Genomic DNA, 13870 nt, shown 5'->3' on the forward strand with positions numbered 1-13870 from the left:
AATATGATTTAGCCAGGAAGTATTGGTAATGGTTGGACTAGATGATCTTCTAGGTCTTTTCCAACCTTGATAATTCTGTGATTCTGTGATTCTATAACACAGCAAGTTTCAAAGCAATACCACTAAGTAAGAAACACACAATTACAATTACTATGAAGGCTGGATGCTATTTTCTGCCTTCAGATGAGACCAAACATATCATGCTGGAACCCACGTAGGGCCAGTCCCTGTGGAAATACGAGCATATTCATGACCCCAAGTTGTCAGTGGTAGGGGACTGTCCCAAAGTCCCCTAGGCAAACGTCCCCAGTCTTGTTGAACTAAGTGTACCTTATGGGACAGGAAACGTGTTCTGCTGCAGGAAAGGGCTGTACCTGCTATGGTGGTTCTGTTAGAGTTTTAAGCATTCAGAAGTTACGTTGATGAAAAGCAAGATGAAAAGGGGTAGTGAAAGATGCAGCATTTTCCAAATTGCATTATGTTTCCCCAAAATATTTTGCAGAGATCAGTGCTGAGAGCTTGAGCAGCAATGGTGCAGCCTGTTAATTCTTTCTATATGATGGATCACTTCTTTTTGCTACTGTTACCCCTATACAAGGATTGTCAGGTGTTAGAAAGAAAGGGAAAGAGAAAGTCTTGTAGCATAATTTGGTTATAATTGTTCCTGGCCATTTGTTTTTCCTGTACTTCTGGGCTTTCAGAGTTCATCTCTGTTATGGCTGCGTTTGAGCAGTTGAAGGTCTTCGGGGAAACAAATACAACCCTGCCACCCTACACAAAGGATGTTCATCTGAGACATGAATTGTCTGCATCCCAAGGAGATGAATGGATTTTTATTGAGTATCACTGCTGAGGAATGCAAGGCTTGATCTATTCTCTTGGAAGGTTTCTGCAGTAGTTTGGCTGCAGTCCATTTGTTGGAAGGAGATGATATGGCTCTCTGGGATGGAAAGGCTTTTCCAGGTTATAAATAGCAGTACTGTAACAGAGAGCAACTGATGCTCTTTGGAGAGTGATGTTTCTAAAACCCTGAAGACCTCATTCAGCCACACAGCTTCTCTGCTTGGTTTGACTGAGTACTGCTGGGGGGCTGCTGCTGTTAGTAATATGGTCTCTCTGGGGCAAGGTAGAAATATTCTGGAGCTCCAGTCCTGGAAAGAAGCAACATAGGTTTTCAGGTACGTGTCTCTTGGCTGCAGGAGGACTTCTTTTTCATGTAGACTATGGAAAGGCACTTTAAAAGAGTAAGTGGAGGACCAGCATGGCATTTTTCACAGGAAAACATACTCAGAGCTGGCACATCTCCTTGTTGTAGTCCCAGGCCCATGAGCAGCTCTGCAGCTCCATGCCTTCTGTGTGCACAATTCAGGCACCACGGTGTAAACATGTGTGTTGTGCTGAGGGCTGGTGCAGTCTGAGATGTAAGAATCAAAATTCCTTTTAGGTGAAGTATTTGAACTATGTGAAGAATTTGGGGATTGTTTTCTTCAGTAGTTATTTAAACGTTGTCTGCAGGGGGGGTGTGGGTGTAGGAAGCAAGTCTTTGGGGAGCAAGTGGAGTAATCAGGCACTTTGTAGCTGCTACTCAAAAAACGCCTTCACTTTTCTCTCTGTGGCTTCTTGTTCTAATGGTCTAATCTCCCTGCGATTGCTTCTTGTGTTCAGGAGTGTTTGAAGGCTCAGGACTCAGTGTCATGGTATGTCATGCACATCCTTATGTACATGGTGAGGCTTGAGGTCTGTGATACGGTGTGGGTAAGGGGCTGGTCTTTCAACACTCTGTGCCTTGCAATCCTAATCTCATTTCTTGCAATGAACTCTGAAATCCCTGCTGGTAGATAAAGCTTCACCTTTGTTTTAGCCCTGTTTTGTTTGTGGTGGGAGTCCAAGACAAGGAAGTCAGTGGCTTTTTTTGCTACTGCTGCACTGTGTAGGCCCTGGAAGCTGCTGATTTGTTTACAGTACTCAGAGGTCATTCATGGTGTTAATGAAAATAGGGCTAAAACTCATCTTGGTGCTGGGCATTGAAAGTTTAGCCAACAACTCTTCCTTACATCCTGTGTGTTATCTCTAACTCCAGCCACAGGGTTTCTTTCACTACATATGAATCATGCAAACCCATGTTGGCTGGTGGCCATTTAGTTTCTAGTTGAATGTCCACAGGGAATTAGGCATTGTGATTATGTGGCTGCTGTGGTTCTATCCATTCCTGCAGGAACTTACCTGCTCGTTAGCTCATTTCAGGTAAGCTGGAGAGAACAGCAGTGGCATTGGATCTACTTGATTTCCATCAGTATCATGTTAGTGCAGAAGGATTCCTTTACTGCTGCTTCATTGTAGAGAAGTCTGTACTGTGAGCTTAACCATTTGCAGACCTCAGAGAAGCCACCATAGGAAGCCATGCCAAAGACTTAGGTTTCTAGGCATAAAAATAGCTTTGATTGTGTTTTTATCGATACACAGTAAAAGCAATTTGTTCAACAAATCCATTCATCAAATTATCACCAAAATCTACATGTTAGCAGCTTTTTGAAGGACCTTAGTTGGACTCAGATATTGGTTTTGGAGTGCTATTGGGTCCATGGTTCCAAGGAGGATGCTGTGTGTTAAAAGGCATGGGCTGTAAAAGGGGGATTTTCAAGAGGAAGGTAGATAGAATTTCTTTTCAGTGTAGTTGTAACACAGCCATAAGGTTTGTGCTGTTGACTGTAAGGGCAAATAGGTGTGTTTCACTTTGAGACAAACCCAGAGCACCTCTGGATGTCTGAGAGGTGCAGGACTGAGTGCTGTGGTTGGACAGGCCAGATGACTGCTCTCTTCCTCATCTGGATGGAGAAAGGTCCCTTTCAACACACACCGTTCTGTGATGATTTCAGGCCTTGGTATGCTGTGTTCAAGAGCCCTTGTGATGCTCTTGTGGCTCACATCATGTGGAAATCCACTGTTCTAACACTGAAGCTGTCAGCAGGGGCTGAGTACCTAAGAATCCCAAAGTGCATTGGTGACTGGCAATGTCAAAATACTAAATGTAGAATCTATGTAGCAACAATGTAGAAGGTGATCCAGTAATGGAAATTTTTATCAGTACCAGAAACACTTTCATATTAACAACGTGCAATGACATACAAATTAATGACTTTTCCTCTCTTCTGGAAAAACATCTTTGCAGCATTCCTCCTGTCTCTGTGTTATTGGGGACAAAAGCCCTGCAAAATTAAAGCAAATGATTGTCTTCTGGTAAAATGAGTTTGCTAACCCAAGACTCTCTGCGAGCGAGTTTCGTAAAAGATAAATGGTTTGTTCAAGTAAAAAAAAAAAAAAGTGGGAATTTTAATATATCCTTTCTGAACTGGGTGCAGTGCTAAAATAATTTATGCTGTGGGGGTACAGAATGAACTTGGGGTTTGTTTTTTGGGGTGGTGAGTGGGCTGAATAACCCTACAGTTTTGTACTTAGTATATTGGCTGATCCTTTTGATGATGCTAATTTAAGTGTGGCTTGATCTCTCAAAGAGCCTGGTTAAGAACTGGAAGTTGGCCTGTGCTACACTTATGTGGATGCACAGTGATCTCGATAGCCAACACCAGGACTGCTTGTATTTTGCTTGAGATTGGCTGTATAGTTTTTTCTTTGTGTCCTTGTCATTTTATTTTATTTACATACCTAAGGCCTTTGTTAATTTAGTCATTTTCTGTCCCTTGGCAGGTATGTGGCTGCTTTTGGAAACATGCCTAATCGTGCTGCTCTAAGTAGTTTAGATGATTTTTGGTCAGGTTGATTTAGAGTTATAGAATCATACAGATAGGAAAAGACCTCTAAGATCACAAAGTCCATCCCAGCCCCACCACGCTCACTGAACCATGTCCCTCAGTGTCACATTTTCACAGTTTTTGAACACCTCTGGGGATGGTGACTCCACATCCCTCGACTACTTGTTCTGGTGCCTTACCAATGCATCATTTGGTAGGATAGTGTGAGATTTCTTGTGTCCTTGAGAGTTTGCATCTCACTGATGGCCCAGACAGGCAAGAGTCCAGTCCTGCCCATCTGTAAGGCAGTTTTGCTTACCTTCCAAGGGTTATCTAGGGTGTGTGGAAATCGATCTCCACTGATCTTGCTGATTAAATCTGCTAGTGAAGAAATTCCCATATACAAGAAGGGTCATAAGGAGAACCTGGGGGACTACAGATCTGAGGGAGCTGGGTCTCTTTAGGTTGGAGAATCATAGAATCATAGAATCACCCAGGTTGAAAAAGACCTTGAAGATCATCAAGTCCAACCACAGCCTAACCAGCACCCTAACTCTAACAACCCTCTGCTAACTCATATCCCTGAGCGCCACATCCAAATGGCTCTTAAACACATCCAGGGACTGCAACTCAACTGTCTCCCTGGGGAGCCTATTCCAGTACTTAACTACCTTTTCTGTAAACAAGTGTTTCCTAACATCCAACCTAAACTTACCTTGGTGCAACTTGAGGCCGTTTCCCCTTGTCCTGTCACTTCTCACCAGTGAGAAGAGACCAGCCCCACTCTCACTGTAAGCACCCTTCAGATACTGGAAGAGAGCGATAAGGTCTCCCCTCAGCCTCCTTTTCCTCAGACTAAACAGCCCCAGCTCCCTCAGTCTCTCCTCATAGGGTTGATTTTCTAAGCCCTTCATGAGCCTCATTGCCCTTCTCTGGATCTGCACCAGCACCTCCATGTCTTTCCTGTGCTGAGGTGCCCATAACTGAACATGGTACTTGGGATGAGGCCTCACCAATGCCGAGTACAGGGGCAGGATGACTTCCCTAGTCCTGCTCACCACGTCATTCCTGATACAAGCCAGGATGCCATTGGCCTTCTTTGCCACCTGTGCACAGGGAAGGAGAGACTGAGGGGTGACCTCATTAGTATTTATAAATATGTTAAGGGTGAGTGTCAGGAGGATGAGCCAGGCTCTTCTCGGTGACGTCCAATGATAGCACAAGGGGCAGTGGGTACAAGCTGGAACACAGGAGAAAAACTTCATCACAGTAAGGGTAACAGAACACTGGAACAGGCTGCCCAGAGAGGTTGTGGGATCTCCTTCTCTGGAGACATTCAAACCCTGCCCAGACACTCCTGTGTGACCTGGTCCAGGTGTTCCTGCTCCTGCAGGGGGATTAGACTAAATGATCTTTTGAGGTCCCTTCCAATCCCTGACATTCTGTGATTCTGTGTTTGTATTGGTTCCGTTACCCCTATGATGGGTGAGGTCCCTCTTCAATAAGCAGCAGAATCAGGTACCATTCAGACCTCCTGCTCAGAGACCCCCTGTGTGATTGTTTTATTTTCATTTGCTTACAGATAGTTTCTGTTTGTGGTTGTGCTGCTATGATAGTATCAACATGTGTTATATTACCTCAAGGGTTTAAAATGGGCTTTTACTCCAACAAGTAAATATAAAAACGAACATGACACTGGAGACTTTTACTGCTGTATCATTCTGTGGGTTGGGGTGGCCTACATTCTGTGGCTACAATGTGTGGGCTCAGCTGTGATCCTGTATTGTTTTCTCCAATGTGCTGATATTAAGGTTGCTCTGTGGCAGATGCTACTTCTGGCACTGACTTTGCATATTTGCTGTTTTTTTGCAAAGGCTTTAGACTTGCATGTAGTACAGCTGGGCTGATAGGTGGTAACTTGAGCTTCTGTAGCTGGAGGGGGAGGGGGGAGAGAAAGGAGGGTGGAATGAGGGACATAGAAATTTCATTCAATGAATTGAAATATCATAGAGCAAATGAGAGCCACAACCCTTAGATCTGCTGAGGTCAGCTACCTCATTAGTGAGTAGTGCTGCCTTTGAAAACTTTCTGGCATGAAATATTTCCCCATACTTCTCTCACAGTGCAGAAATAATTGGTAGGAGGATAAAAAATAAGTGGAGGTACTGGTTGACAGGCATGGACCTGCTTGTTTATCTTGCAGAAGGGAATTAATGCAGCATGAAATAACACCAGCTTTTGTCTGTGAATGGAGGTGACAGGGGACAGGTGCATCTGACTATGCAGTGGTTCTTCAGTTACTTAGGTTAAGGGTAAACCCAAAAGGAGTATACAGTTGGTTTGTCCGCGTTCATGAGGTTTGCGAGCAGATAAGTGTAGCAGGAGCATTTGCTGTTAGTACCTTGGGAAGTGTGTGGTCCAAGTATTGGTGCCTGCTGAATGCCTTTTAAAGCCCTTCTCGGCTCTGTCAGTGTTGTGATTAGTACAGAGGGGCAGCTCTGTGTCTGTTGGCCAAAGGGGCCTGAGCTACAAAATGATTGATAAAGAGGGAGGCTGACTAAATCCGTGAGCCCCTGGGACTTGTTAGCCCATTTTCTTGTGTTTTCTGGAGGAGAAAAGAGCTGCCTCCATCCCAGCCCTACATCATTGGCTTGATGGTGGCACTGACAAATGTGGAGAGAGCCTGATGCTTTTTGCGCAGACATTTGGCATGGTGTTGTTGAGGTGAGAGTTTGGTTTAGACCCTTCTCTGCTCTTGAAGGGGTGGCTGTCAAGGGACAGGAACTTTCCATTTAGGGCTTTTTTTTTTTTTTTTGCATAGGTAACAATGGGCCTGGTTTGCACTGTAGAAAAGCTGTCATGTAAATGGTGCCTGGCTCCATTGTCAACCATGTCTGGCTGTGTTCCAGCAGCTATGGTTTGCACAGTTCAGGTGTGCAGTGTGTGGAAGGCACACTTGTCCCAAGAGAATTTGGTGGGCAGAGGCAGGGAAATGTCCGATGCTGTATTTAAATAGAAATTGAGTACATGGGAAATGGGCACACGGAGAGAGAGAGACATGCCCTCCCATGTTGCTCCCCACGTGAATCATACTTGGCCATCTTTGGGGAGCATCCAGACCCTTGAAGCTCAGGCATGCAGAAAGCTCTCTGCAGTCTGAGTGCTCTGGTGGAGACTGTTTTGTTCTCTCTCTGGCTTGTTCATGCTACTGCTTCGGTGATAAATCATTATTGATATTTCTAATGAGGCTTTTTGAACTGCTCTGGAAACTTTAAAACCCTCAGCAGAAAGGTAGAGATAGGTAAAACTCCTTGGAGGCTTGATTTTCCTTCAAGGCAGGAAGGGTCAGGTACTTTTTTTTGTTTGTAACTTGTTTTCTGACTTTACTTGAAAGCCATAATGTTTCCTCTCTCTTTTTTCCTCTTGTTCTGAGTTTACTGCAGGTTTCAAAGTATCACATTCAAGCACACTGAATAAGTTTATCAAGAGTAATTCATAGTTGTACAACATAGCTGTACAGGTCTTACCGTAGAGCATAAATATCAATAGCATTTTGCAGATGGAGAAACCGAGTCTCAGACTGTGGGATTTGATTTCATTTAACTGTATGAAAGGCACCTTCATCTCACCCAAGCTGTTCCTTTGGACTTGTAGGAATGCAATCTGACCGGCGACGGCAGGTGACGGTGTTGTGGTTGTCCGAGCGGCAGTTCTGGCACCACACACCGACAGCTTGGCAATTCCGTCGCAAATGTCCCTTAACGCCGCACCGGAAACATTTAACAGAGGTGCTTGGGCCTGCACTGGTTACCGCAGATGCTTGTAAGGGTGCAAGAGCTGCTGACACTTGATTCTGAGAAGCCTCAGCCTGTGCCTTTAATCCTGCCCCTAGCTCTTTAATAGCCTCAACTATGAAAGCCTGAGCCCCTGTGGGAACTCTCGATAATCTGTGTAACGCCTCCTCTATTGTCCAGTTACTCCTCAAGGTACTTAGAATGCCACGAGCTGTAGCATTACAATTCTGAAGTGCACAATGGCTCATTGCAAAGGGGGGTCGAGGGGGCCGGCTGTAGCGCCATGGTCGATGCAGGCGGCTCGTCTGATACGGACGTGCAGGGAGACGGAGACGGGGCACTCGGCTCCGCAGCCACCGGCAACGCAGGCTCGGCGGCCGGCGGCAACTTTATGGTGGACACAGCAGGGGGCACCGGGCAATCTGACCATTCATTATAATTCTTATTCCTCCCCTGCACAGCACTAGCTTGCTCTGCCGCTTCCTTTTCTGCCAGATATTGCAGCAAATCATTATAAACCACACGCCACCAGTTCCCGCAATTTTTAGCCATTTTCTCCCCATCTATCATTCCCTGAAAAATTGCATCTCCAAATTTACGCCATTCAGCAAGATCATGCACTAAATGCAGATTCTGAAATAACCCTTTAGCATACCCATACGCTAATAACTTGGGGAGTTCCTTTTGCAAGTCTGTCCCCTTAACCTGACTCTTTTTTTCAAAAAGCAAGAAAATACCTGACGCTTTTTTTAAAAAAAGCAAGAAAATGTTTAATAAACCGCTTGCCTTCCCATACCTATTTGTCAGCGCGCTGTTGCAGTCTTAAGGACGTTGGCGGCCCGTATTAACTAGGTCCTTCTATAAGGTCACCTAGAGCACCTGCACCTTCTTTTCCTGGCTCATGCTATCCCCGCTGCTTAAGGATCCGAACACCTTCGCCGCTGCGATCCTTCCTGGTAGGCCACGTCAAGGGTCACCATTTGTTGTAGAACGGCGGGAGAAAAGCAAACGACCACACCTGTCATTGACATATGATCAGCTATTCTCGTTTATTCCTTGTGTCACGGTTTGAATGAAAAATCCACCTGCGTCCGTGACAGGGGGCCGTGGGCCCCGGAGGGGCCCTAGGCCGAAAGGAAAAAGTTAATTAGGAAAAGAAAACAGCGGCAACGATCTAAGGAGGAACACTTATTTACTAAATACTATATCGAAATACCGGATAACACAATAAAATACAAAATAATTGAAAATTGAAAATTGAGCTAACGAATCAAGCAAAATAGGAGAGAGAATGAGTCCCGTAACCGAGAGGCCTACTGTGAATCTAGGCGAACGGCTGAAGGCTCCCACACACTCCCCTGAACGCCAGAACTCGAAAGACCTCAGTCTAGTCTGCAACCGAGTTAATATAGAGTCCAGGTCCCGTGACCTATCGTGTTGCTCTCTGGGAGATGTAGTCTTCTTCTGTAAGTTGCAGATTCAGTAAAATTATTCATGCTTTATATGATGTTATGATGTGGAATACTGATAGCAAAATTACAAAATTATTAAACCATGACACCTTGGCTGCATGTACATTCATAATACGGATAATTAGCTCATACATATTGCAAAAGCGGAGCTCATCATTGGTTCCCAATTACATACCATCCCCAAGTATCTTAACAACTTGTTATCATCCTGAAAGTAACTCCCTTGCTGAGTTCACAAAATCATGGCCAGTTTCTCACCATCACAGGTCATCCTTGCTTGTTGTTCTTGCTGTCCTTGCAGGTGGTATGGCTGTTTGTTTAACTGCACCATGTTTACGACCCTTCTCAGCTAACCAGCTGTAAATAAAACTCTCTACAGGAAATAAAGTCTAGTTATCTGGTAAAGACACGAGGGAACAGTGCCAGTCTCATTGGAGAAAGCGCACACACACAGATTGCCTCCTTTCATTAAATGCATTTGAGTCTAAATATTGCTTTAGCATCTTGGGTTCTAGCAGTCAGAGCTTGCCAACTGGAAAAGGACACACAGAAAATGGCAGAGCAAGATGTGCTAGCTTCAAGCTTCCAACACAGAGCACCAGATAATAGAGGGGCAGACACGCATCTGACAGTATCCTTTAATCAAAGAGTCCTGTTCAATCATCTCTAAAGTCAATGGGCTATTACGGTTCACATCTGTGTGGCTTTCCAAGGAAAGTGAGTTGGCTGCCTTTCTAAAGGCTGTAATCAGTGCACGGGGAGCTGCGAGGCTCTGCAGAAACAGAGCAACAAGCAGCTATTACTCAGGTTTGTAGATTGGTGCTGCTGAGAAGTGAACACTGCTTCCTTCTGCTGTTCGAACCAAGGTAGTCTCCAAAGCCTGAAGCCTCTAAAACGAAGCTCATCTGTACCTGAACCTAAGCATCATTCCTAAGAAATGGAGATTGTCTCTTTTGTTTATTGTCATGTGAATTAATCACATGCACAGGGAATCATGGGGACAGTGCATATACAGAGAAAATAAGAAATAGAGCATACAAACAACCTGAACACAAGTTTGTCAGTTCCATCGCATTAATTGGAGGAATGAGGGCCAGAAACCCCACATCAAACAAAGCGGTCATCATTCTCAAAGAACAAGCACAAGATATACAGTATCTCAACTAAATTCATTGAGGGAAATGATGGGTAGTGATGGCTGCAAAGAGAACAGAGGAGTAACGGAGAATCAGCACCAGCAATTGCAGGCTCTGCCTCACTGTAGACCACATCACTGAGGTCCAATTTTAACTAAAGGGAAGGTGGCATCATAGTCTCCTGTCTCACATGAAAACTTCACCTAAAGCTTCAGCTGTACAACCTCAAAGAGCAGGTGTGGAAGCCAGTACTGGAAACAGCCAGTAAACACAAAACCCTCCGAGTCCAACATGCAGCTGGGCTTCCCAGTACAAACAGCAACAGACAGTGCATCAGAACCCAGAAAAAGCCAAAGGGCTTGAGACAAACTCAAGGCGCAGGGACACCTTTCTTCCTTCCACGCTGCTTTTGTTTCTCTCAGCCCTCACAGAGCAGGGGATGCTCACAGTCCGTCGCCAGCAGTTCCAGATGGGCTGAAAGGCCACCAGTTGGGAACACCAAAACGGAAACATGGGACAAGCAGCTCCATTTCCAGGAGGGATGTGAAGCCAACCAGTTCATGACCCTGCGATTACCAGCCCGAGCCAGGCATGTTTTGAGCAGCTATTGAAAGAGGCAGCACCACTATTCAAATGTTTGTTTCGCTTTTATTTGCAACAAAGAGAAGCTAAATGCATCCAAAATACATTTCAATATGAAATCAAATAGGAGGGATACTGGTAATGACTAAAACTTCCTTAGTTCCTCTCCGCAGTCCACGAAAGGGAAAGCATGGCCAGGCCTGAAAACCAGACCACGCAGTGTGTGTCCCTTGGTGCACCTCTGAGGATGCAATCCAGGCGATTCTGCTGTCCTTTGTGCCTTCCTGCTCAAGCCCTTATCGTTTCTTTTTGCTTTCCTTCTTGGCTTTCTTGCTCAGCTGAGCAGCACTTGCCTTGGGTTTCTTCACTGTCTCCCAAGTCTGAGACTCAAAACCCTCCGAGTCCTGCAAGAAGCAATTGGGAAACAGTCAGGGAGCTTTCTTACAACTGGCTGACAGCTGCTTTGGGAGAAAAAGTCACCTGACCGAGCAGCTTTGGGGGCCAGCACTGGAAACCGCCTTCCTGACCTCAAGGCACATTAGAAACTCCACCTCTGTCTAGTTCCCAAAAATCCCATGCAAACCAGAGCCTAAAGTCCTCTCTAGCAAGGCGGTCCGTGCTGGGAGGGTGGACCCTCTGCCTGGCAGCTCATAGGGCGCAGCAGCAGCTGCAGGATAGGATGAGCTGGCAGCTCAAGGCTGCTGGCGTGCGGAAGGAAGGACAGAACCAAGTGCGGCACTCTCAGCAGTGCCGGGGCACACTGCCGTAGGCAACAGCTACAGACAGTTCCCTCCCAGCCGACTGCCTGAGCATTCCTATCAGTCTCACACAGCGCTACTTACTGCCTTTGGGGCCTTGGAAACTGGCAGGATGATGGCCAGCACACACAGGAGCTGGAAAAGGTCTCCAAACAAGAGTCCGTAGCGCAGCATGTTCTCCAATATCGTGGGCTCAGGGATCTCAGGTGGTGAGAAATGCAGTTCAACAGCCATAGCACAGACAGCTGCTGCTCCACTGCTCTCACAGAGGCTGCCTGCAGTGAGTGGGGAAAAAGGCATCATTAGTCTAAGGCAATGTGATGGGGTTACTTCCTGCTAGCAAACATTTCCAGGCTGACTTAGAGAGGTGCTGGGAAGATATCCAGGGCCTACTGATGCGAGAACAAAGAGGGACAGCAAACTTACATTTCAGTTGCCTTTGCCCGCCTGCCTACGAAAAGAGCCCTCAGCCTTCAGTACTGCTGCACTTGCAGGTGGGGGGGAGTGAGGGTGACGGAGCACTGGAACAGGCTGCCCAGGGTGGCAAATGGATTAAATCCTCTGGCAGATGTCCGTACATCCTCTCAGGAGTGGAAGTAGCCCTGGGCTTGCTGAAATCAAGCAAGCCCTCAGAAAAGGGTTGGGAAAAGTACTCTGTAAAGGTGACTGATGTAGTTCTCAAAACCACCTACTGCTGATGTTACCTAAAAGTGGTGATGGCTCACATTCCTCGGGTAAGGAAGTGCAAAACGGCGAGGAGTCAACTGGATGGTTAACACTTCTCAAATAAATAGGATGGCTTACTTAAACACAACAATAAATCAACAAAACATCCAACCACATGGAGATTATTTTTCCATCTCCTGAGAAGAGAGAGTATCTGACAGCACTGCAGCCAAACCAGCCTGTGACGGTCACAGCCACCACCAGCCGATGCTGTGCTGGGAATTTTAACTGAACCGTGAAGGCAACTTATCGAATAGCAGCAGTGCTAAACAGAACAATTAAGGCAATAAACAACCACGTGGTTACAACAGCCTTGTTAAGCAGTTGTTAGAGCACTCCAGGACACCTGCATGATATCAATAAATTCATTCCTCCCTCCCTCTTCAGCCGAGCACGCAGACTGCGCTCACTGCCAGGGGACGCTCTCAGCAGCGCGTGCCCTTTGCAGAAGGCACCTGGGCTGTGCTTTACTGACCTGCTGCTGCTCGGCCGTGTTCTCAACGCGTGCTCCAGTCAGCCCACAGGCTGCCAGCTTCTCATCGTCTGTTCCAGAGCCCAGTGCCGGAGCTGCTGCAGATGCTGAACGTGCTCAGGGCCCGCAGCTGTGTGCTCAAGGCATCTGCAGCTGCCGGGACAGCCTGAACAAAAGCCTTGCCAGGGCTTTGCACAACCCCAGCTGAGCCATCAGGCAAGCGCTCAGCAAACAAAAGGTAACGCCATTTCAAGGGTCGCAGGGTCCCCAAAGAGAAGCTGGGGGCTGCCGGGGAGGAGGAGCAGGGCGAGTGCAAATTTCCACTTGGAGGCTTCACATTAAGACACTCCAAAGGAGGCATCGGGGGGTTTAAAGCTTCCGTCAATCCACGCGTGCACAGCTGCAGAGCGAGGCCGTCTCGTGTCTCCCGTGGCCCAGAGGAAGAACTGCAGCCCCAGCTGCGCTGTGTTACAGAGATCCAACCGGGCAGCAGAGCACGCTGACCTCCTCTGCTCCCTTCCTCACTGTCCCAGCTCCCAGCCCGTTCCCGTGCCCCTCGGAGCCCAGCCCGGGCTGCATGAACTGCCGCCCTGGTTGCAGCCCGTCTGGGCCAGCAAACCTGCTGCGCTGAGCGGGAGCTGGAGCCGGGACCAGGGTCCCGCCTGGGGTACGGCAGTGCGGGTTCCGCCCCGTCCGGGGCCGCTCCCCGCTCCTCTCCCGGTGCTGCTGGCAGGGGGCAGGAAGCGTGCGCTCCTCTGCACGAGCCACGAAGGGCACCTACCTTGGGTGCGGAGCAGGCTGCTCCCAGCTCTGGTGCAGGTAGCCGGGCTCCTCGGAGTCGCGTAGAGCAGAGGACGCCGAGTGCCCTCAGCCCGGAGCTGGCCGCAGGACGGCCTTGGTGCACCTCCTGCCACCGCGGTGCTGCCCGGATGGCTTCCAGCCAGGCTCTCGCCTCTTCCGCACAGGCTCAGGAAGGCAGGAATTCCCACAACGATCACGCCCAGAGCTCGTTTTCATGGCACATCTGCCCCCGGGGGATGGCGATGGGAAGGGGTGCGGGGGAGGAGGGAGGGAGGGAGGAATGGGGGCTGTGTTTTGTTACGCTAATGAAGCATCGCTTTCTGTCGGCTCTCTTTGCTTCCTTCGGTGGGGACATTCGCACACCCTTGTCATCAGGCATC

General features: G+C 47.5%; 1 protein-coding gene across 5 annotated transcripts; it reads right to left on the reverse strand.

The window, feature by feature from the left end:
- Positions 1–10779: 10779 nt before the first annotated feature.
- LOC146757171 (protein MANBAL-like) lies at positions 10780–13770 on the reverse strand. 5 transcript variants are annotated; one of them, XM_085523513.1, is made up of 5 exons: positions 12693–13152; positions 12196–12269; positions 11918–12102; positions 11576–11766; positions 10780–11137 (listed from the first exon to the last, which is right to left on the reverse strand). In XM_085523513.1, exons 4-5 carry the CDS (start codon positions 11723–11725, stop codon positions 11030–11032), a joined length of 258 nt encoding a protein of 85 aa, XP_085379639.1. In that variant the 5' UTR covers positions 11726–11766; positions 11918–12102; positions 12196–12269; positions 12693–13152; the 3' UTR covers positions 10780–11029. The 5 variants fall into 5 exon arrangements, with proteins under 5 accessions (XP_085379639.1, XP_085379641.1, XP_085379642.1 ...); XM_085523515.1 differs by lacking the exons at positions 11918–12102; positions 12196–12269; positions 12693–13152 and adding an exon at positions 13471–13770; XM_085523516.1 differs by lacking the exons at positions 11918–12102; positions 12196–12269 and having other exon boundaries at positions 12693–13709.
- Between the last annotated feature and the right edge of the window lie 100 nt (positions 13771–13870).

The sequence above is a fragment of the Coturnix japonica genome, chromosome 24, assembly GCF_054131305.1.
Source record: "Coturnix japonica strain WE chromosome 24, WE-NBRP24, whole genome shotgun sequence".
NCBI lineage: Eukaryota > Metazoa > Chordata > Aves > Galliformes > Phasianidae > Coturnix > Coturnix japonica.

What these genes read in the sequence shown, in the direction of transcription:
- LOC146757171 (XM_085523512.1), bottom strand. Translation starts at nt 11,794, where the DNA reads ATGATGCCTTTTTCCCCACTCACTGCAGGCAGCCTCTGTGAGAGCAGT. An exon ending in TTTCCAAGGCCCCAAAGGCA is followed by an intron (nt 11,138 to 11,575) that starts GTAAGTAGCGCT and finishes TGCTTCTTGCAG; the next exon opens with GACTCGGAGGGTTTTGAGTC.